The sequence below is a fragment of the Photinus pyralis genome, unplaced genomic scaffold, assembly GCF_008802855.1.
Source record: "Photinus pyralis isolate 1611_PpyrPB1 unplaced genomic scaffold, Ppyr1.3 Ppyr1.4_LG7, whole genome shotgun sequence".
Taxonomy (NCBI): Eukaryota; Metazoa; Arthropoda; class Insecta; order Coleoptera; family Lampyridae; genus Photinus; species Photinus pyralis.
This window is the reverse complement of record NW_022170738.1, coordinates 2,931,598-2,954,126: the sequence shown is the minus strand read 5'-3', so window position 1 is coordinate 2,954,126 and position 22,529 is coordinate 2,931,598. Positions and strand designations below refer to the sequence as shown.

The 22,529-nt window shown below is 36.0% G+C and overlaps 1 protein-coding gene across 1 annotated transcript in view; it reads left to right on the top strand.

Moving 5' to 3' along the window:
* Positions 1-2,331: 2,331 nt before the first annotated feature.
* The window catches only part of LOC116175721, a 32,417-nt gene continuing 12,219 nt past the window's right edge, over positions 2,332-22,529 (top strand). The window contains exon 1 of the mRNA XM_031493980.1: positions 2,332-2,668. Coding sequence (XP_031349840.1) covers positions 2,519-2,668 — 150 coding nt within the window. The 5' untranslated portion in view covers positions 2,332-2,518. The remainder of the gene's footprint in view (positions 2,669-22,529) is intronic.

Sequence of the window (22,529 nt, the reverse complement as noted above, 5' to 3'; positions counted from 1 at the left end):
TTTGCGACCCCCACGGCCCCACCGTACAACGGGAATACGTTGTAACAGAGTTTTAGTCTTTAAAAACTTTTATATTTATGCACCTTGAAAGGGAATTGCATTGTTTGGGTCAGATGATTTAGTGGACGAACTGACTGTTCTTTGATTTTTAACCATCTATTTGAAATCCAGGGAACACGACCTGTAGTAAGCTGCGGAGTTCGTTTGAATTATGGTACCTATAAATATTTCATTGTTTATTCTTGAAGCCAAGATGTCTGGTTTGTCTTATTAAGGTCGATTCTCACTTTCGTGCAAGGCACGTACTCGGCACAGGCAAGGCACCGACTCGGCAAAATATCTATATTATTGAATCTTATGAATTTTTTGGGGTGTAATTCACACTATGCGAGCAACGACTCGGCAAGCTACGGCCTTTGCACGCAGCGTTCTTCCGAAACAATATTTGCCGGGCATGTACCGTGCACGTTCCGACAAGTGTGAATACAATCTGTGCAGGTGGCCGACTTTCGTTCATTTTTCATAGTACAAGAAAGGTTGAAGGGTCAGCAAAGGAACACTTTTTCAGCGGAACAAGATGAGATGCTGATTGAATGTGTCCAAGAAAATGATTTCAGTCATAAAAGATACTTCTTATGCATTTTATGTACACAAAAACGTATTTTTCTTTTTCTGCAATATGTACTTTCTTGTTCTTCATCATCTAATATTAGACCAATTTTAATTAACGTGAAAGTTTCGAACATTTTTACAGTTGAAACTCACGTAGAAACTGCTTACCTGCGGCAAGCGTGTCGCAGTGTGAATTGAACTCAAAAAACTTTGCCCGTGCCGAGTATGTGCCGTGCCGGTTCTTTGCACGAAAGTGAGAATCGGCCTTTATACTTGAACTTTTTCTTCAAGACGTTTTCTGAAGATAAATATAAATTATAAAAGTCGCAAATAAGGAAAAGAAGGGGGCGAAAATTGCAGTAGTTTGCTGGGGGCCGAAGAACCATAATCCTATAGGCAGAATGCAGATCATTATCGGTGTTTTTTGTTTGAATTAACACAATTAGTGTGTTTGAGTTCTTGTTATTCATGTACTTACATTACGCTCGTCCGAAATAAACGTGTAAACTCCAGTGTTCATTCTGCGAACGATTTGGCTCAAAAAGTTGGTAATGGGGAGGGGGGCTTTTTACACATAAACATTTAAAGGCTCTCTGGCATACATTCAAAATCTACGCTATATAATGCAAGAAGAATAATTGTCTCTTTGTAAATACCTTCTTCGTGCCTTCTTCTAACATTTTCCAGATATTCACAATTAAGTTTTTACATTTTATATGACGTGTCTCGTTTAGACGATCTTTCCGCCCTTTGAGATTTTGTTTTTCGAAAGTAGACATAGGGAAAAACATAAATATAATACGAGTATAAAGTATACATAAATCCCTATGTTTACTTCTAAATAAACATCTCTGTATATTCAAACAGTGTTAATTTAAATTGCCAGAAATTTTCCGATATTTTTGGCAACCTTGGCACCTTCTGGCAACCTTTCTTCTGACAAATTTGTGTACTGCTTGTCCCCATGATGGTGGATATCTACACCAATTTTCAGCCGTTCACCTCGTCAGGATTTTAGTTGGAAAATTGCTGGTCCGCCCCCGCCCTTAGTTTCCAGCGCGTCTTCTGACGGTCGGGCTTTCGCTTGCCTGGCAGTAATCAAATCTTTTCCAAGTAAAATTATGTCATGCACCGAGGCATGTTGCACTCCATGTAACCAGCTCCGTCTATTATTAGGGTAGGTAATAAATACTGCTATTTGATTATTATTTATTTTGAATAACGGTGTGCTGCAGATTTCGTGCTAGCTGCAACTTACAATACACTTGAGAATAACAAATTGTTGGCAATGCGACAATAATTACGGACAAAACTAATTACTGGAAAACCCGAGGGAAAACCTGACGTTTCTCATACTCATAATGGATGAACATGTAACTTTCTGTGTCAATAAATTTCATTCTGAGAAAATAATTTAGGGTTTCAATTTCAAAGTATAGGAAATTAATGCCAAATTATGGGCTAACCAAGAATTTTATGCAAAAAAAAAATTGGTACCAATTCTCTTAAGTGAAACGAACTATTTTGTAATTTAATTAATTATTAGTGTCAGAGACCGGGTGTTCTATAAAGAACCGTATCCGTAGGTTAGGTACAGTTACCCCACGATTAATTTTAACGGCATAAAATAAGAAAAGTGAAAAATGGATTCGCTACAGCGCATAAAATGTTTATAATATATTAAGTGAATTTATACGATTACATACAGTTAATTATCGCCACTGTAGAAAGAGGATAGACGAATAAGCCCTCTCTTGTTTCTGGTTTGGTAGAGAATAGTGCGCAACAGAAACTTTAGAGTTATCGTAGACTTTGTCGGATAGGTATACGCGTCGCGGTTCGTATCCAAAAAAACGCGCCGCTTTTTCGAATTTCTGTATTTTATGTAATCGTGCACGTCTGTCTAATGATGACGGAAACTGTGGTAACTGTGCAAGACGCGCCCAACAGCAATGCGGCTAATAAACAAAGTGAAAGAGGACATCCCTTAGGTTGGATTAAAATAAATTTGGATTATTTTAAGACCGTGCCTGGAATTCTTAAATTGCTACAATTGGTAGGTTTTTAAAAATTTTGATTATTTTTTATCTTTGCGCCTTGAGTTCAAGACGTGTTGTGCAATTGGAAATAAAGATAAATCACTTAGTTTAGTGAGTTTATTATAAATAAATTTAACATTTACTCATCTATATTTTTAAAATGTATGTCAGCTATTATTTGTGGGTGCGCTTGCATTTATTTTATTAATTCTGGCAACCTACATTGAATTAAGTCAATTTAATTTTGGGAGACCAAAGCGTTTTGGAATTTTCTTAAGATAAGATAAGGCGGAGGACGATTTTAAAATTGTACAACCATCGTGTCGCTATACACCATATTGATTTTTAATTAAATTTTTGATTAGATAGAGGCCTGATCGCCTTGAACTTGTCAAATGATAGGAATTATTGTGTTACTCACTTTAGAAAGTTTAATTGGTTAGGTAATAATTGAGCTTGAATAAAATTAGGAATAGTCTCATCGCGCGCAATTCCACTTTTAAACGTCGAAAAGCGGGAATGATGTCAACTTTTCGCGCGAAAGAATTCTTCCGTTCTGATGCATGATTTAATCGGATAAATCGAATTTCAGCTTCGCAGCTGCTAATTTTAGACCGTTTGATGGACGGATTAATTGTTTTGTTTTATTTACATCGCTTAAGTACCTTTTCGTAAATACTTAGGTAATGAAATTCGGAGGAAAGTTTCCAAAATATTACAAGTAATTAGTGCTACCATCAAAGAAAGTGACCTAAAACGAGTATTTAAATGTTTCTCCATTAAAGTCGCGGTTATTTATTTTATTTTAATAAATCCAAAAGTGTACATTTGAATAGAATTTTAATAGAAAGTAATAAAAAGGAGATAGTTTAATTTTTGGTCACTTTTGGAATTTGGATTTCAATAAGTGCTGTTTAAAAGGTTCGTTTGTTCCTTGCGATGAAGTTGATATCTGCTTGTTTAGCAGAGGCGGGTAAAATACCTACAAAATACACCCAGGGAAAATATTTCAAATGTAACAGTCCCAATACTCCCAATGACTTCTTCATTAACTGTTAATTCTTTAGTAGCCAGTCTAGTGTTCCACTCGCTTAAAAAGCCTTGACGACACCCTGGCCCAACCCTTTCCACATAGGTGCGTCTAGAAAGCACAAAAAGTGCTGAAGGAGCTTGAAATTCTCTAATTCTCTGGCAGAGCCAAAAATCCCTGTCAAAGACCTAAAGAGGAAGCTCTAAAGCGTCTAGATGATCTGTAATTTTTTTTATTATTCTAGCCATTCTGGAAGGGGTAAAAAAGCTCTAGCTTTTAGGAGAGCTATAAAGCTCTTCAAATGCTCCAAAATTCACTTTGAAACACATTTAAACGTTTTTAAAAGTCTTCCAGAACTTCTTAGATCTGGAATAAATATATAGAACATAGGGATTCTACTACTTATGTAACGGAGCCCCACATTGACGCCAAGGCCTCACCGTACGAAAAGCATGGTTAGAGCTCAGGCGCCAGCCATTTTGGTCAGGACAGGACATAGTTATAACATTTGCATAAGTACAGACCCATCACATGACGGATTCCAATATTCAAATATCTGAATATGATGAGAAATAATCACACTTGCCATTTATGCAATATAAGATTGTGGCAAAATACCATTATCTTGAATAGTCATAATAAACTTCAAAGGAGGGTAACATGCACTCCTTGCGAGTTTTTCTCTCGGCTAGCCAGCATTTTCGGGCAGATGGGTCAAGTCGGAAAAAATCCATTCAAGAAACAATATACTGAGTCGTTTCTACAGCTCAGAGGAAATGATTCTCATTCGAATACCCTGTCCGTTTCTCTTAATCGCATCAGTAGTAGCCATACCAAGGAGGGCCAGAGGGTTGGCCCCTTTTATTATAGCTCGACAACAAATCATGTTACATTTCAACTTCGATTTCAACCGAAAGTATTAAATGCATAAAAGCAGGAATGATTCGAATTTAAAATTGCCAGATACCGTAACATCGCAATCTCTAGGTGAGATCTAAAAGCTATGGAAAGCGTTTCTAACGTTGTCACTTGGAAGCCCGAGCAAGTTTTCAAAAATTCTAAGTACTTTCCAATGTTCTGAAAAGTCCAATTGCTCTCGACTGCGTTTAAAGAAGGCTCTCCAGAGAGAATCTGGTGGATTCTAAAAATCTAATTAATTCTGGGGAACCTTTTGTGCATAGCTTAGCGCTGCATTGGAAGCTTTAAAAGATTAGAAAGCTGACTAGAACATCTTTCCAGCCTTTGAGAATACTCTCCTCCGACACTCCGTTCTGCAAATATTTGCACAGAAAGTTTTTACATCACCAGTAGATGTGTTTCGTCCAGTTGTTCCACTTGCCCTTTATGAGTACCGTCTTTTCAAGATATTCGCTTCGACTTCACCAATAGATATGTTTCGTACAGACCAATCATTTTGCGTTTGTGAGTACTCTCCTCCAACAAACCCTTTTTGAGATATTTGCTCTTAAATTTCACCAATGAATATATTACTTCCAGGCGTCCATCGCCTTTGTGAGTACTCCTCTTCGACAATCCGCTTTTGAAATATACGGAATTATAACCGTTCACGATAAGGGGACGAGACGGAAGACTATGGTTAATAGAAATTGATTCCTTTCATTGAGACCTTTCATTAGAGCACTATGAAGGAAAAAACCCGCCCCCCCCCCCCCAATCATCTCTTTTGATAAGGGGTAAGAAAGTAAGACGCTAGTTGGTAGAAAACAGTTCTTTTTGTTGAGACCTTTATTTAGAATATCATTCGCTAAAAAAAATCGCTATTGGCTGTACTTTCTCGTCCATCGGTCCGTCCGTCCGTCACACGTACTCCTCCTACATCACTGAACCGATTTGGGCGATATAGGCCTCATTTGAAAGGAATTGGGCCGTGTACACCGATATTTTTTGGTTTTGGGTGGGTAGTGTCAAAAATTTGGTTTAACGTATGGCAATGCTAACTTTTTTATTTATGAAGATATTTAAATGAAACTTTGTATGTAAACACTACGAATATAAGTAAAATCGTTTTAGAATGTTAACCATTCCATAATAAGTATGGTTATTATAATAATAGATAATTAATAAATATAGAAAATTTCAAATACTGTCCGAATACCTATAGCATATTTTATATTCAGGGATATTATTAAGTACCTAAGTATGTCCTGAACAATCTTGCCAACTAGGACATAAATGACACGAAATTTGACGAAGACGTAGGTACTAATTGTATTATACACTTCTTTTAATATTTTGATTTGCAAAATTGTTCAAAAGTTAAAAACTGCATGTGATGAAATACAAGGTAAAGTTAGCCCACTGTGTCCATAGTCAGTCAGTGGAAGGTGTATCTACGTTTCTAATTTTAATTTCTTTGTTTTTGTTTGTCTATCTGTCTGTCGTTCTGCTCACTAACTTAAGAAGGAAAGCGAATATTTTATTTTCCGTAACAGATACCCAAGGGCTAGACTTCGTAAAAATTGTAGGTTTGCTTTTAGGCTGACAAAAAGATACAAACAATGGGGTTCCTACCGAATATGGTTTGAGTTAGAAAAAGAAAGTTGGTGGTATAACTGCAAAACTTCATGCTCGTCGCCATCCCGTGAAATTACAATGCATCCCCATTAAAATCTAGTAACGTAAATTGCTACATCTGTGAACAATTTTAATGTCTAATGATTTCTAATCTGTTAAATTTAACGACAAATAATTCATATGGAGACGATTGTGAATACAATTTTATTGGTCTGGTCTAAGAAGGTGAAAAAATGTGCCGTTTTCATAGTTAGCTCCCACCGGGGGTTTACGGGGTCGCTAGCTACGTCCCCTGAATGAGTAACATTATTTATTTATGTATTTATTTATTTATTGTTTATTATTATTTTTTATTATTTTTATTAATCTTCTCAAACCAACAGTAGTAATTCCATATTAAGGTTTGAGGACATATGCAAATGTTAACAACAACAAAAGATTATGAGTATCTATCATCAACTTAACTAGTTACTTAACACAAACTTAATTTAAATGTCGATAAGGACAGGCCAAACAGCTGCAGATTTTCATTTCGAGATCTTTGAAATTCATTGTAAGTAATCATCATGCGTAGAACAGGGGAATGAATATGGGCAATTGAACGAACATGGGGGATTTTAAAAAAAATTAAATTTGCTCTTGTTCTAGGATCCGGGACGTTGAAACCTATTAAAGAAAGTAAATAACTCGAATCAATTTGATTATTTAATAATTTAAATATAAACAAGAGGCAGCTATCCCTTCTACGATCACTAAGAGCACTATAGTTGTACAATTTCACTAAATCGCGATAATGTTCATAGCGGGGATACACTCCTGTGAATCTAAAGTGAAGACATCTAATAAATTTACTCTGGATCATTTCAATTGCTGATGTGTGTTTATTAGTATACGGTGACCAAATAATAGCTGCATACTCCAGCTTGGACCGTACGAATGCATAGTATAGTATATTGTAAGATTTCAAGGTTTTAAAATATTGTGACGATCGTAACACAAATCCTAAACTGGAATATGCAGCTTTAATCACATTTTCAATGTGCAACTTGAATGTCAATTTATGATCAAACATAACCCCCAGGTCTTTATGATTGCTTACAACATCCAGTAATTTCCCATGTATATTGTATTCGAATACAATGTTTTGTGCTTTCCTAGAAAAACGCAAACATTTACATTTTGCCACATTAAGGGGTAGTTCATTATCGCTACTCCACTGAACTATAGAATCAAGGTCTCTCTGCAATTTTTTACAATCCAAGACGTTTCTGACTTCATAGCTTAATTTTAGATCATCTGCGAACAACAAGACATTCGCATGCTTTACTACATCAACCAAATCATTAATTAATAATACAAATAACAACGGTCCTAAATTTGACCCTTGCGGTACTCCTGAGGGTGCATTAAATACACTGGATGTAGACGATTTGAAGCTAACAAATTGTTTGCGATGTGAAAGGTAGGACGCAAAAAATTGTATTAAAGCGTTAGAGAACCCAAACCTACACAACTTTCTCAGTAACACATCATGATTTACACTATCGAAAGCCTTAGAAAAGTCTGTATAAATCGTATCATATTGAATTTTATCATGTAGAGCTCTTGAAGCATTATGTGTGAACTCTATTAAATTCGAAATGGTTGACTTTTTTTTAAGAAAGCCATGTTGCTGTTCAGAGATGTGCATTTTAACGTGATTATACAGTCGCTTATGAATTATTTTCTCAAAAATTTTTGCCGGAGCGGATAGAATTGCTACTGGCCGATAGTTTTTAATGTCATTTTTGGATCCAGATTTATGGATTGGGCATACCTTTGTAATTTTCCAAATATCGGGAAATTTACCACATTTTAAGCACAAGTTATACAGTGTTGTTAATGCGGGTACCAGGATGTCTTTACAACCTTTAAAAATATACGGCGGAATTCCATCCGGTCCAGCAGCTTTTTTAGGTTTGAGTTCCTTTACCGCCTCCTCAACCTCACTTTCCGAAACATTACCTATATCTAGAATGTCACATGGCGACTGTTGCTGTTCGCAGATGTCTATTGTATATGTGGAAGGAGTTTGCTTATACACACTGCAGAAATACGTTGCAAACGCGTTTGAAATCTGTTTTGAGCCTGTGTAACTAATATTGTTTAATGTCATCTCCTCTAAATGGTCTGTACTTAACTTTCTATTTTTAATAAACGTCCAAAAAGCGTTCACGTTTGAAATCATTTCAATCTCCGTATTTGGAACATACTTCTCATGTGCGGCATTGATTTCTATTTTTATTCTCTTCCTTAGTTCCTTGAATTGTGTCTCATGAAAATGTCTGTTACTATTATTAGTTTTCATTTTTTTAAAGTGATAATTTTTTATTTTCAAGTCGTGAATAATTTTTTTAGTAAACCAACTGGGATAGTACCGATTTTTTCCAATTTTAGCTCTACGTAACGGAACACACGTATCGAGTGCTTCATAGAAGTACTCATAAAATTTATGTACCGCCTCCTCTGGATTAACCGACATTTGCAATGACGTCCAATTCACGGCGTTCAGGGAGCGCACAAGTTGCAAGAAATCAGCTGCTCTATAATTGTAGTGCCTAGGTTCTATGCCCGTACTTTGGGGAGTTTTTCTACCTTGCCATGAAGTAGTAAATGTTATTAATAATGGTGGGTGATGCGGGTCTTCCGTACTAATAGGATTATCCCTGATAACACTTAGTTCACTATAGGACGATAATACCAAGTCCAATGTACGGTTTGATGTGTTGTGTATATTATTGAATGATGTCAAGTTATGGAGGGATTCAAAACATTTCAATTCTCTTACTATTTTACTATCCTCTTGAAGGTTGGGTATATTAAAATCTCCTACTATAATAAGATGTGAATTGTGAATGCCTTGAATCTCTTCAAATTGATTATAGAACGCGAGGTACTGATCACTGTTTGATCCTGGTTTGAGATATAATGCACATACAATAAATTTTAATGACGACACATTGAACTTTATACATACACACTCGTGTTCCGAAAACAAGGGAATCACCTTCGCATTATATTGCTTGTGGACTGCAATTAATACACCACCAAATCTTTGATTGTCTGGCCTGTCCTTCCTGAATACCATATATCGCTGATCTATTATTTCGGAACTCATAAATGAGCTATTTAGACCAGACTCTGTAAACACAATCATGTCATAATTGCAATTTAATAAATTAAAAAATACATCCTTACACTTACCCCGAATGCTTCTCACATTTTGATAATAAATTAAAAAATCTTTTCTAGGATACAGTGACTTAAAAAATTATAAAAAAAAAAAAATAATAAAGTATACAGAAAAACAATGACCACAATATTCTATAAGATTGAGTAAGAGATATGATACCGTAAAACATGTACTGTGTAGTATGACTAATTTACATTAACATGGCACAGTCTTTTCAGAACTTCTAGATCCTTTTCAGATTGCAATTCGTGTATTTGGGAAGCCTCATTTTTTCGCACATATATATTTCCATTCCTTGTCCAAAGAAAGGTGAACCCGGCTTGTTTTCTGAACGCGCGAGCTTTCGCTAATAATCGGCGGCGTAATGGAGTTAAAGATTCGTTGATATACCTATATTGGTGCGCTCGATGTCATTCCGATGTCCAACGTTGACAAGTTTCGCTTTATTTTCCTGCGTCGTATTAATTCCTCTTTTATATCGCGTTGGATAAATTTACATATAATTCCTGGTGGCGGCTGATTTAACTTTTGCGACCCTAAACGGTGACAAGCATCGATGCTGTTACCTGAAATGGTGATTCCAAGCGCTTGACCGACTTGGAGAACAATGTCTTTACAGTTTTCATGCTTTAAGGTAGGAATCCCCTGTATTTCCAAAGTGTTTCGACGATTATATTGGTCCGTGGCGTCTAACTGAATTTTCAATGCTTCAACCTCCCGTTCCAACCTTAGATTGTTGGTTTTTATGTCTTCAATTCTCTCAACATTTTGATCAATACGGCCGTTGATTTTGACTAACTCCAGTGAATTTTCGTCCAACTTAGCATGACAAAGATTGAGAGATGCATTTATTTGTTGTTCGGTAATTTTGTGGGATGCTTCAATCTGGAGCAACTTTTTCATTAAATCCGCATTGGATGGTTCGTAAGCGCTCTCCTGGCTAAAATTAGCTTGCTTCATCATGGTGCAAGAGGGGCATATCCAATTATCCAGATCAATTAATACGATATCCGATTCCTTACTGTATACGCATGTAGTATGGAAATTTGCTTTGCAATGTACACATTCGATAATCTTGGCCTTGTCGTTATCATTAACTGTACGCGCACACTTACTGCACTGAATGGGCATGTTAAAATGTTTGTCGGGTTCTGTATTATTAAAAATTAATTTTGAGACTTAATCCTTGCCGAAATGAGTTGAAAAACTCAAAAAATTTTACCACCACTGTTCCCTACACTCACTTACATTAACTCACAGGTTATACACACGTTGTTTGGCAAGTGTTTTTCCAATTTATACAGACCCGACCTTTAACACGTCTTATTGACAGAAACTCATCACCTAATTTACTGTTACAAACTACACAGGGCACAACCCTAATTACGTAGCAGGTATCTATTAATTAAGGGTTGCTGAATAATAAATATATAATCTAATAATGACATTCAACTAAAAAATGCTACAATCTTTCACCTACAAAAAATTAAAAAAATATGATACTGTTGGGGTGTAAGAAGCCCTACTAATTTTCTTTTATCTTTAATTGAAATCATAATTGTTTTATTAATTGTTTGGAAAAAATGTTAAATATTACAGTAAAGTCTAAATCTAGTAAACTAAATAATTCGTTGACAAGTCTATACATTATCAGAAACGGTCTATTGTAAGCGTACGTGACTACAGGTACGTGTAAAAAAGGTACACTTCTGGCAGATACACGCGGAATTTTGATTTGCATGAGAGTTAAAAGATAACTATCTTTGATCCTGTAATTCAGAATATTAAAAGCCAACTGCATTAAAATTATATTTCTCCTATTCACTAAGCTTTGGATTTCAAAAACTTTCCTTAGTTCAACCGATCTAACACTGTTATAGTTAGGATAAGTGCCAAATTTTTTATAATAGCGAAATCGTAAAAACTTATTTTGGACTTTTTCAATTGCTTTTATTGAATTACACGTGTTTGGATGCCAAACTGTGCTAGCATATTCAAGCTTTGGTCTAACTAATGTAAAATAAAGTCGTTTAACTGTACTTATGTTTTTGAAATTCTTGGTTTGCCTCACAATAAAACCCAAATTTTGTATGCACCAGCCACTGTAATATTTATGTTCAATTTATCATCGTAAGTTACTCCAAGATCCTTTATGGAAGTTACACGTTCCAAACTTAACCCGTTAATTTCATAATTAAAAAAGAGTGTACTCTTCTTGCGCGAGAACGATAATACATTACACTTTTTTAGGTTTAGAGGTAATTTATTCAAACGGCTCCACTGATACAATTTATTAAGATCATTTTGATGATTTAAACAATCAGAAATACTGGTTATAGGCATAAATATTTTTTGGTCATCCGCGAAAAGTAAAGATTGACAGTTACTAAACTGAGAAGGCAGATCATTTATAAAAATCAGAAACAGCAAAGGTCCCAAAATAGAGCGTTGCGGTACTCCAGAATTAGCTTCAAATTTGCCTGATGTGTTACCATTAAATTTCACTGCAAGTTTGCGACTGCGTAAATAAGAAGCAAAAAAGTGTAACAAATTGTTTGATAGGCCATATATTATTTACTCTATGGCCATACTGATAAAGCTTTCTTAACAACAAAATGTACTGAAATGCCTTCCTAAAATCTGTATAAATCACATCCATCTGATTGTTTCTTTCCAGACACTCATAGACATGATTTGTGAAAACATGTAAGTTAGAAATTGTGGATTTATGGGGAATGAAACCGTGTTGAACTTCTGAGATAACGGGCCTAACCTGACGCAACAACTTCTCATATATAATTACTTCAAAAAGTTTCGCAGGAGCTGAGATTATAGTAATAGGTCTATAATTTTCAACATTGGAAGTGCTTCCTGCCTTATGCAAAGGCATCATGATATTATCTTTCCAGCGCTCAGGAAATTTAGCTTGACTGATAGATAATTTATATATGTAAAGGAGTGGTTGCTGCAAATATTCCGAACAGCCCTTTAAAACATATGGTGGTATCAAATCAGTCCCTGCAGATTTTTTTGAAATTACCAAGTAAAGAGATTACAAGTTGTGAAACTCTTGAATCAAGTTCAAAAGTTAAAATGTTTCTATTTTGAAGTAAAGATGGATTTCATTATTAAATTTAGAGTTCCATCTGAACAAATAGATACTAATTCCACTTTACCAATTTACCATGGTCGTCCTGAAGTGCTGAAGATCAGGTGCAGCTTGCGTATTAGCAACATTGCCAAAAATTGTGTTAGATGGACGTAATAACACACTTCTTTTAACTGTTTATGTAGCGATTCTTCAAGGCCAGATTTTTCGAAAATTAATCAAATTATCAAGCGGAGTGTGTGCGACGATTATTGTCAGTTTTTTCGGACAAGGTTAAGTTCCACTAAAAGATCTTTTCGAATTGGAATGTTGACGCCTCCCAAGAAATGAATTAATGGATCTATAAAACCTTGGCACATATTTTTAGAGATGCGAAAATGTGTCATATTTTATTTGCTCTACGATCAACCGTTTAACACCGTAATGTACGGTACCGATTCTCTTCGTAGCTGTGTCACGGTCAACGAACTGAAGTCAATTAATGAATTACGTTACGGTACTACTATTAATGGAGTTATAACAGTTTTTAAATACAACCGGAAAATGCGTTATGGAAGTCGAGAGTTTTTCGTTTCGGTCGAGGAAATCGTTATTTTGTCACAAAGGGTACTCGACATAAAATACCGAAAAAGTAGACTTTTTACTTTCTCTCGCGGCTAATTTAGGTTAGAGAAATTTGAGCAGATAAAACGCGTATACACGCAACTTTCTTCAGTTTTTTTTTCCTCGTTCTGCTAATGATACTAAAACCAATTACGCTTATCATGTAAAATTGAAACTTTTCCCTCATTATAGACAAGATTTCAGAAAGACTAAGAAACCAACGGCAGAACAGGAAACCGCAACCCCTGTGATAACTTGGGGCGGATACCGTACACTTCCTCCCGGTAACCGTTAAAGGTGTAGGCGCTACTAAAATTAGCTCATTATGGGATCTAATTTGGAACATCACCGAGTTTTATTTTCATTTTCAGCGTTAATAAAGTATTTTCAGTTTTGGTAGGAGTCCAAGGGTTATTTAAACACACGGAAACTACTAAGGTCATTCATATCGTTAGTTGTACTCGCTTTATACGTAATGCTAGGCTAGGCGTAATTGCTTCTCAAAATAAATTAAACATACCCACTTTTCGTGTTTTCGGATGTTGACATCTCGACACTCCTAACCGCCTTTTTGATATTTCAAACGCAAAAGAGCAAACTATTTTCATATTTATCATTTATGGTAAGTACTGGAAATTGCGTCTCAATAAGGCCAGATTTGCAGGGGCATCAAGAAAGTGAACTATTAATCCATCCGATGGGACACTGTGCAATTCCGACTTATCAAATATCTGACATTGATCTTTCCTTTATTACCGAGTTTATTAAGGAGTGACAAAGCTCGTTCATGATATAGGACAGTCTGTTCGTCCGTTCGTCTGTATACATAACTCGCGAACGATTTCGAATTTTCCATTCAGTACCTAATACGTACACAATGGTCAAAGGGCTAACGATTAAATTTTGATCCATACTCGTCAACCGGAAGTGACATTGTCGCTCGCTGTCTATAGTGGTTCAGTTTATTTCTAATTCAAAACGTGGAGGGGGGCAAACTAATGGTTTAATGTTTTCTTGATATTCAAATGTGCTTTTTATGATGCGGGTCATTGAGTCATTGAAATGAAAATCTGCACAGTTTTTCAGGTATGCAAAATTGGTTTGGGGAGGAGGACCCCGACCGCATACTCGAATATCTTTACCAATCTTCCTTTTCAAACCGTGCATTTTTCACAATTCAAATCTTGAGGTTATTCAGCCCACCTCAAGGTTTTCCGTTTCTAAATATGCTTCAGATTCTTCAGAGAATTTCATGGTACTCTAATGAAAGATTCCAACGAATGAAATTCATTTCTATCAACCACAGTCCACCTCCTCGAACGCTTATCGTGATTCCTCATATCTCCAGTGCGGAGAGTCGGAGGAGGGTATTTACAAAAGGTGATTGGAATTCTGGACGAAATATATCCATTGGTAATATCAAATCTTTAAAAAGTATTTCGCAAATGGTGTGTCGAATATCTCGAAAACGGTGTGTCGGAAGAGAGTACTCCAAAGGTAAAATGAATCGTCTGGACAAGACATATCTATAGCTGAGGTCGAAACGAATAACTCGAAAACAAAGTGGCGACAGAGGCTGGGGCGAGTCGTGGATATCCTACATCAATCCAGAAACAAAATAGCAATCGATGCAGTGGCGACACCAGGGCGACACTCATCTTCACCAAAACCCTCTCGAAAACCCTTTTTTGGGACATGAAGGGTGTTCTTTTAGTGGATTTGATGGAATGTGGGACAACAATTACAGCTGATGTGTAGCTGTGTACGGCGAAACGCTCAACAAACTTTAGACGACGTGCGATCCAAAACAAACTGCCATCTGGACATGGGAAAAATGTGGGGGGGGGGGGTTTCTTGAAACATCGGGGGGTATGGAATACTGCTCAGGGAAAGGGGGGTTCGGGGGTTCTCCCTCGTACATTTATGGCTTTGTTAGCTTCAAATAAAACGTGTTTTGGGACCCTGTAATGACTTTGCTAGTATTTCAATATCACCACAGTTAATGATATTTAACTATTAGGCGTACGACTTAATTTTTATTTATTATACATTAAAAAATCATCAAGTGTTTTTTGTGGAGGCAAAAACCAAGGAGAAAATTTAAGAGCTTAGTTGGGAACTTTTTGACCACCCACCGTATAGTCCTGGCCTTGCACTTGAAATAGTGACTCAGTGGACAATGTTTTGAAACCGAAGAGCGGCGTTGTCAGCTGGTTCAACTTTCAGGTGGCGAGCGCGAGCTTCTGTGTAGTGGTGTTAAAGAAACTGGTGCAGCGGTACGAAAAATGCTTAGAAGTTAACGGAGATTATGTAGAGAACTGAAGTAGGTTTGTAGCTAAATAAATGTGCCAATAAAATATATTTCTTATGGGTATATTTTTTCCTGTGACCAAAAGGCCCTTGTTTATGAACATGCCTTCTTCATTTTTTCGTATACTTACTTGATATTCTTCAGTTTCTATTATCGTGATTTTACAATTTTTCCAATTCTTTAGGTTTCTCAGGTTCTTTGGAATCTTCCGATTTTTTGGTTTTTTAATTTTTAAAATTTTTTAGTTTTAGTTGAGTTTTTTAGTAGGTGCCTTCGAATTTGTTCGTTTCTTCAAATTCTTTCATTTTTAGATTCTGCAAATTATGTGTAGCCAAGTATAAGATTCAGGTTGTTCTGCTTTTTCAGCTGTCCAAATCCTTCCGTTTCTTTGAATTCTTCAGATTCTTCAATTTTTCTAGATTCTTAATATTCTTTACATGATGCTATGGATGCTTTCGTTCTTCCGAATTTTTTTGATTTTTGATCGTTAACATTCTTTAGGTACCTACATAAGAGTCTTCAGATTCCTCTTATTGTCAATAAGGAAATAGCATAACCTTACATTTTTTTTCGTTTTTCTTATATACATAAATGCCAATCAGATGATCGTTGACCTATTCCACACATGCAGTAACCTTCTGACGATTCTATTTGCTTGTAAGAAGCAATTAAGTATAAAAAAATCCGTAGCTGACGTACCCAGAAATGTGCGCAAATTTTCTTTAGAAAAAGACCCCTATGCATTAAATTAACGTAAAATTAAACAGTCTTCAATTTCAAAGCATATATAACGGGCGATCAAAAATGAGTTGCTGTCGAGTCGCCTTTGGAAGTTCAAGGTAAAAACGATTTCCCATGTAAACAAAAGTTCCAAAGGTGATTCGACAGCAACTCATTTTTGATCGCACAGTATTAAAATCGGTGCACTTAATAATACATGTACTGACTTTTTGCGCCAATTCTCTTGGCATTATAGATCGTCCTAGTGCCTAATAGTTCACAAAACAGGAGAGGGATTATAAATGTTGTTCGCCAGTTATTATAAATCAAGGGAGTGAAAGAGTCATATTTCACAAGAAATGATGTAACATTTACCGTATCTTTAACCAACTTGTAGCAGTGATACTGAAAATGTATGACCATAGGTCACCAAAAATGATCCATGGGACAGTCCACTTATGTACCTGAGTTTTTTTTTATTAGTGATGGGTTGCCACCCAATTTCTTACAATGTGACCTTCATTCTTTTTGGGAAGGGATAGTTTTCAGTTCAAGCGTTTCAAAATCATGAAAGCAATTCTATGTTTCCTTCGATTCTAAAAATCATTGGACAGCTATGTCATAATCTACGTCTATGATAATAAATACAGGATTGCTATAAGCGCCCAAATATTGGAAATCCTACTGCTCAGACAAAATAAGAACCGTAGAGAGCCGGGTTGGAGTTAATATATTTTTTCCTCCCAACACCATAACCAGCTTCTCATTGACTTTGTAAAAGTATAAAATGGGATTCATCGATACCACCCAACCTAGTATAACTTTATTTACAATAGGTAGGTACGCGTAATATGTTTGGGCATGAACATTATTTGCAGTGCTTTATCAAATGTAAATAATACTTGGGTAATCCTCATTCTTATCTTCTAGAACCACTCTCTTCGTAATCTCCCATTTCGTATGACGAAAACAGATATATTACATAAGGTCAAAATTAACTTTCATTTAGAGTAATATGTAATATACTGACGAGGTAATTAACTAGGTCAATTAAAAGCACCATAATTGTGTACCTACAGTGATATGTAAATGAGAATATTATGAAATTTCATTCTGTGAAACGTTAATACTACTACTACAATTTTCTCGTCGTTTTCCGTTTACTTTTTCTGACTAGCTGTTTACTAATGCTGTCAGGTGCCTTTTCTCTGTTGAATGACGACTTACACACTTACACACTACATGAACGGAAACGATGCGTTTATTTTGGTAAGGTCTAAACTTCTAAAGAATCGTTGGTGTGACTACATCGTCGTACACGAAGATTAATTTGGAACGGTTTCTATTTTGTGCTTCCGTACTGTAGAACTAGAAAATGAGAACATCAGAAGTGGTAGAAGAACATGAATTGAACAAACGTTATTGGTTGTTAAATTTTAAAATCTCTCTCCATAAGATTTGTGATTCTTATACCGTCTAAAAACCCTTTGAGAATCAATTTTGATTATTTATTTTATTGGCCTACACTGTTTTTATCGGCACTACCGTTCTCTCTTTTGTACCATCCGAGCATTCCAGTGCAGCTCTTATACGGGTCTTCTCATATTATTTTTTTTGGGCCACCCGGCTCTTTTAGGGGAGATGATGCCACTGATACCCTTTTTATAAATTTTCGTGTTTAACTTTCAGGATAATGTCTATTTCTTCTCTCCCCAACCAAGGTTTGTACGTATGTTAAAAACGCATGAAATAGATCGAGAAGGGCGTGAAAGAGTCGCGAAAGTGCGCGATACAGGCAGACGTGAAGCTTAAAAGACACGAAAAAGAAAAATTATGCTCGCAAGATCCGCAAATGATGATAGGGGGTAGTTGCGTAAAGAAAATGGAGAGAAATAGGTTAAGAGGAGGGGATGGAAAGGAGATGTAAAGAAGGACGGGCATCTAAAAATGTAAAGGAAGTGAGAAGAAATTGAGGGGAAGATGACAAAGAAGCGCAAAGGAGAAAGTATTGAGAAGGTGCAAAATGGGTTTGAGAAAGGCTCGAAATAGGAATGAAGAAGGCGCAACAAGGAGGTCAAAAAGTAGTCGCAGGATAGCTGTGAAACGTAGAGGATGTGTGTAGGAGGTAAGAAAATGGTGCAGGGGAGGATGCACATAGGGAAGAAGGACGTAAGGGACGAAGTTAGCCGTGAAGCACTAAAACAAAGTTATGGCGCACGACCCATATGAAAGCAACAAAATACAAATTAATTAGCGCTGTCTACGGGAAAGCAAATTCAGGAAAGCGAATATATCCCCCTTATAATTAATGGAACAGAAAGTACCAAAAAGTTTACCTTGTAATTAAACGGAGCGGTAGAAATTACTGTGCAAGGAAAAGCAAAAGCTGTAAATACGGTGCGATAAACTTCATATAATAGCAAAATGAATGTAAAATACATTTACGGAAAGTATAAAAATTAAAAGAAAAATTACTTACCAATGTAACTAGCAAAACACCAAAGGTTTAGGTTAAAACATCAAAGACAGAAAGACCGATGATTTAAATACGGATCCTCCCTAAACAACAACTTTACTTTGTAAAAAATTCGGATATGCCATGGAGCGGACGCCAGTTTTGTCAACCAGTCCAGTGTATTCGTATAAGAACGTCCAAAAATTAAAACTTCTTTAATTAATTGTGCGGCCTGCTAACGTCTTAAAAATCGGTAATTGGTTTTAAAATTCAAATTAATTAAGAGCGCTTCTTTTGAGACCACTTATGATTTAATCGGATGCTGTTCCGCAACTCATTACATTATAATTGAAATTTCTAAATTTATACTTTTAATGCTCGCTTTAAATTACCATAGCAAAGTAAAACCGGCTAATAATGAGGCAACAGAGCTGAAATTCTAAAATATTAATCCACCTCGCCTTCTAAATGATAAGAGCTTTCAGACGCAACAAAAATCATTGAAATATCTTAACGGGACCGGTTGCAAACGGCGAATTAATTACAGCTTTTGTTTATGGTAACGGCGACTTTTTTTTATGAGACAGTGCTGCACACGGGAGAATTGAGTTACATAACTTTGTCAAAGAGCTGTGGTTTCCAGTTGATCCTTTCATTTTAATTCCTAAAAATCTCTCATTTCTGAGTGTATGAATATTAAGGTATTCATTCCACCACTCGTCTGTTTTAATTCATCTACAGTCTGGACCAACCGATTTCTTCAGTAAACCTTTTCGAGCTTTCACTTCTCCACTAATGTTCTGTGTAACTACCTACTGGTTGAAGTCATGACCGTTTTCCTAAAGAAATTGGGGTTTGGTTTGAGAAATAAAATGTGTTGCAATTTTTATTTCTTATATAAACGCGTACACTATTTTGTTGTTGTCTGTAGACAAATGACAAAATCATTCATGCAAAAAATCTACGGCCTTGTTGTGGACGCTTTTGCCTTATTAATACTAAACCATTGATTCTATTCATGACTTCTGTTCATTGCTCATCTCATCTTGTCCTTCTACATAATTTCTAATTACTAGTTAGTGTACCTACCCAGTGAGACGGGAAAGTAATCGCTCGTGACAATCCCAGAAATTCAACCTTCTGAACGTTTCAAATAGCGCAATTTGGGATTTGCATATGAAGGCGTTGGCTCCGTTTTTTTCCCACGTTACCTATTTAAGAATATCTTCTATGGCGTGACCTTAAAATTCAACGTGGTTGCCGGCTGTGTAACTACTTTAGTCACTGATGAAATCATATGCGTTTATATGCACTCCTTTACTGCACGTATCTTAAATTAAATAACTACCTACTTACGTAATTAGTATTTGCATTTCAATGCCTTCAAGTTTAATAGACGTGTCAGCGTAGTACTGATACTTATACAGCAGGTACACACGATGGAGCACGCAAGGTTTTTAGTTTTGATAAAATGGCCCCTCAGGAGGCATGAGTTCATACCCCCAGTGTAGGAAGGTCTGATGTCAGTTGTAGGCAAATGAAGATTGAGTATTTCTTTTGCGTGACGGGTATCCCCAGACCCTTCGGTTCTACATTTACACCAAAATTTTTCGAAAGAGTCTTTTTACCAGTTTACGAAGGTCTGATATCAGGGGTAGGCGAAAGAAGTTTGATTATTTCTTTTGCCGACAATTTCATGCCATTTTCGCTCCTTCATGCATCCTCCACATGTCTTTTTCGCACTACGCGACTTCTTCAGAGCTACTTTACTATTATTTTACTCGCCCTTTTAAGACTCATTCACAATTCCTTGACATTTTCCGTATACACTCCTTTTTGGAATATCTTTCTTTTGGGTATATTTCGCGTGTCATTTCCCATCTTTTTTGTACCATTCATGCTTCATTTTTCCGCTCTTTCACGCCTCTTTGGTGCAATGCTCCACGCCTTCACAAGCCTTTAACGATCTTTTCCCAAGTCTTATACTCCTTTCACGATGACGCGCTTCCTTTTGGAGGGGCAGTACGGTGTTCAGCCTGTTCCATGGAATAGGCCACCCATAAAGGTCCGTAGTAAATTTGTCTACACTGCAATTGCTAAATATTGTTATAAGTGCGGCCACAGGAAAAAACTTATCAAATGCCCATTCTTTTCCAAGACACTTAAAATGGTACATTTCCAAGAAAAAAATTTAAAGCTAAATATTCCACACTGGATTAAAATGGTAGTGTAATTATTCTTTTGGCAGAAATCTAAAATGGAGGTGGTAAATTAATGTTACTGCTGAAGACCAATTCTATGATATTCATTACTGCAATATCAATTTTTAACTCATTATTGTTTTCCTCGTGAAATGGAGAGATCTGTCCATAACAATCGTCTTAATTTGGACAAGTCGACACTCGACTTTAGGTAAAGGGGACTTTTGCGTGATTATGAAACTGGCGCTTTTTACCATGATAACGTGCCCTATCTTCTTCTTGTTTTATCTGCGCTTATGTAGGCTGGGTTATCAGTAGATTTTAACCTTCCGCCGAAACAACAGCTGCTGTTTTTGAAATATTCATGTGTACTGATCTCAGTTTTTGTTAGTATCGCCCATCCATCCATTCAAACTTATTTGCTGAACATTTTTTAAAGGATATTTCGTGGAACTGATTGCAGATCAAAGTTATAAGAAATTAATTCAGTAGGGCTAAATTGAAGGTTTACTGGTTAATTGCGTCCACTTTGGTGGGTTGCGTCAAAATTGAGGATGCAACCGATAAACTCACAAGTGAAAAAGGAGTCACTAAAATGGCGCAAAAGGTAAAAATGCCTGTAACAGCGTGAAAAACTAAAGGTACCCCGTTTGCAAGTTCCTCTTAATTTTGATGGGCACGAGACATAAAACTTAAAGTTTGCTAAATGTAACAAAATAGAAATAATCAAGAACCGTCAATCAACACAACACTAAGATTTACCTGACCAAATGGTATAATAAATATATAATTGGTAACCAAATGTCTGGGGCCTTGATTTCGTTAATTTTTCACTGGCACACTGCCAGTTCGTTTGTAAACGTAACATATGTATACAATAGTGAATTAAAATAGAAACCATAAAAAAGAGGCCATTAGATTAAATTATTTCAAATCCCGGCGTTCCCTAAAAATAAATGACTCCTTTAAGTACACCTAATATATTTAAATACAAAATACATTGGGAACTATGTTATCATTATTCAGACTAAAAAAATAAATGATTAGAGATAACCTCGGGAGCGAATTACACAATCTTTTTAATAAAAGGAATGCAATGCGTAAACAAGGCAAGGGGTTATATAAGTTACTTCGTGTAGTTTCAGTTTTCCATAGAACAACATGTTTGGCTGTAGGCACAAAACTAGCGTCAGTGCCAAAATCGTAACTTTAAAAACTGTCTATAAATTATTTCGTTTAGATGACAATATTGTCATAATCATTTAGAATGCAATAATCATCAAAAGTTTAGCTGTTGAACTTTATTTTATATAAAGTCTGTCAGCTTTAGAAGTTTCCCAAAAAACCCACATCGGATCCTGCTGGGTTGCATAATTGTCATTGTCAATTCTAACCCTCACAACGGCAATCAAAGAGCTCTACTTTAGGACAAACGCGCTTAAAGATAATTATTATAGTTCATGACGGTAGCTTATACAAAATTACAATATTAAACACGTGTCAACAACAAGGGAAATATGATTCTACACAAAAAGAAGAACACTTGTACCTTTATAATGTACCTTTATAATTTTACAACGTCTTATCAATTCGAATAAAAGCAATAATTTCGCATTGGGGGCTTATCTACAAACAAGATGCTGCTCACAGTTGTTCACTGTGACGTTTCGTCTTTGAGAAAC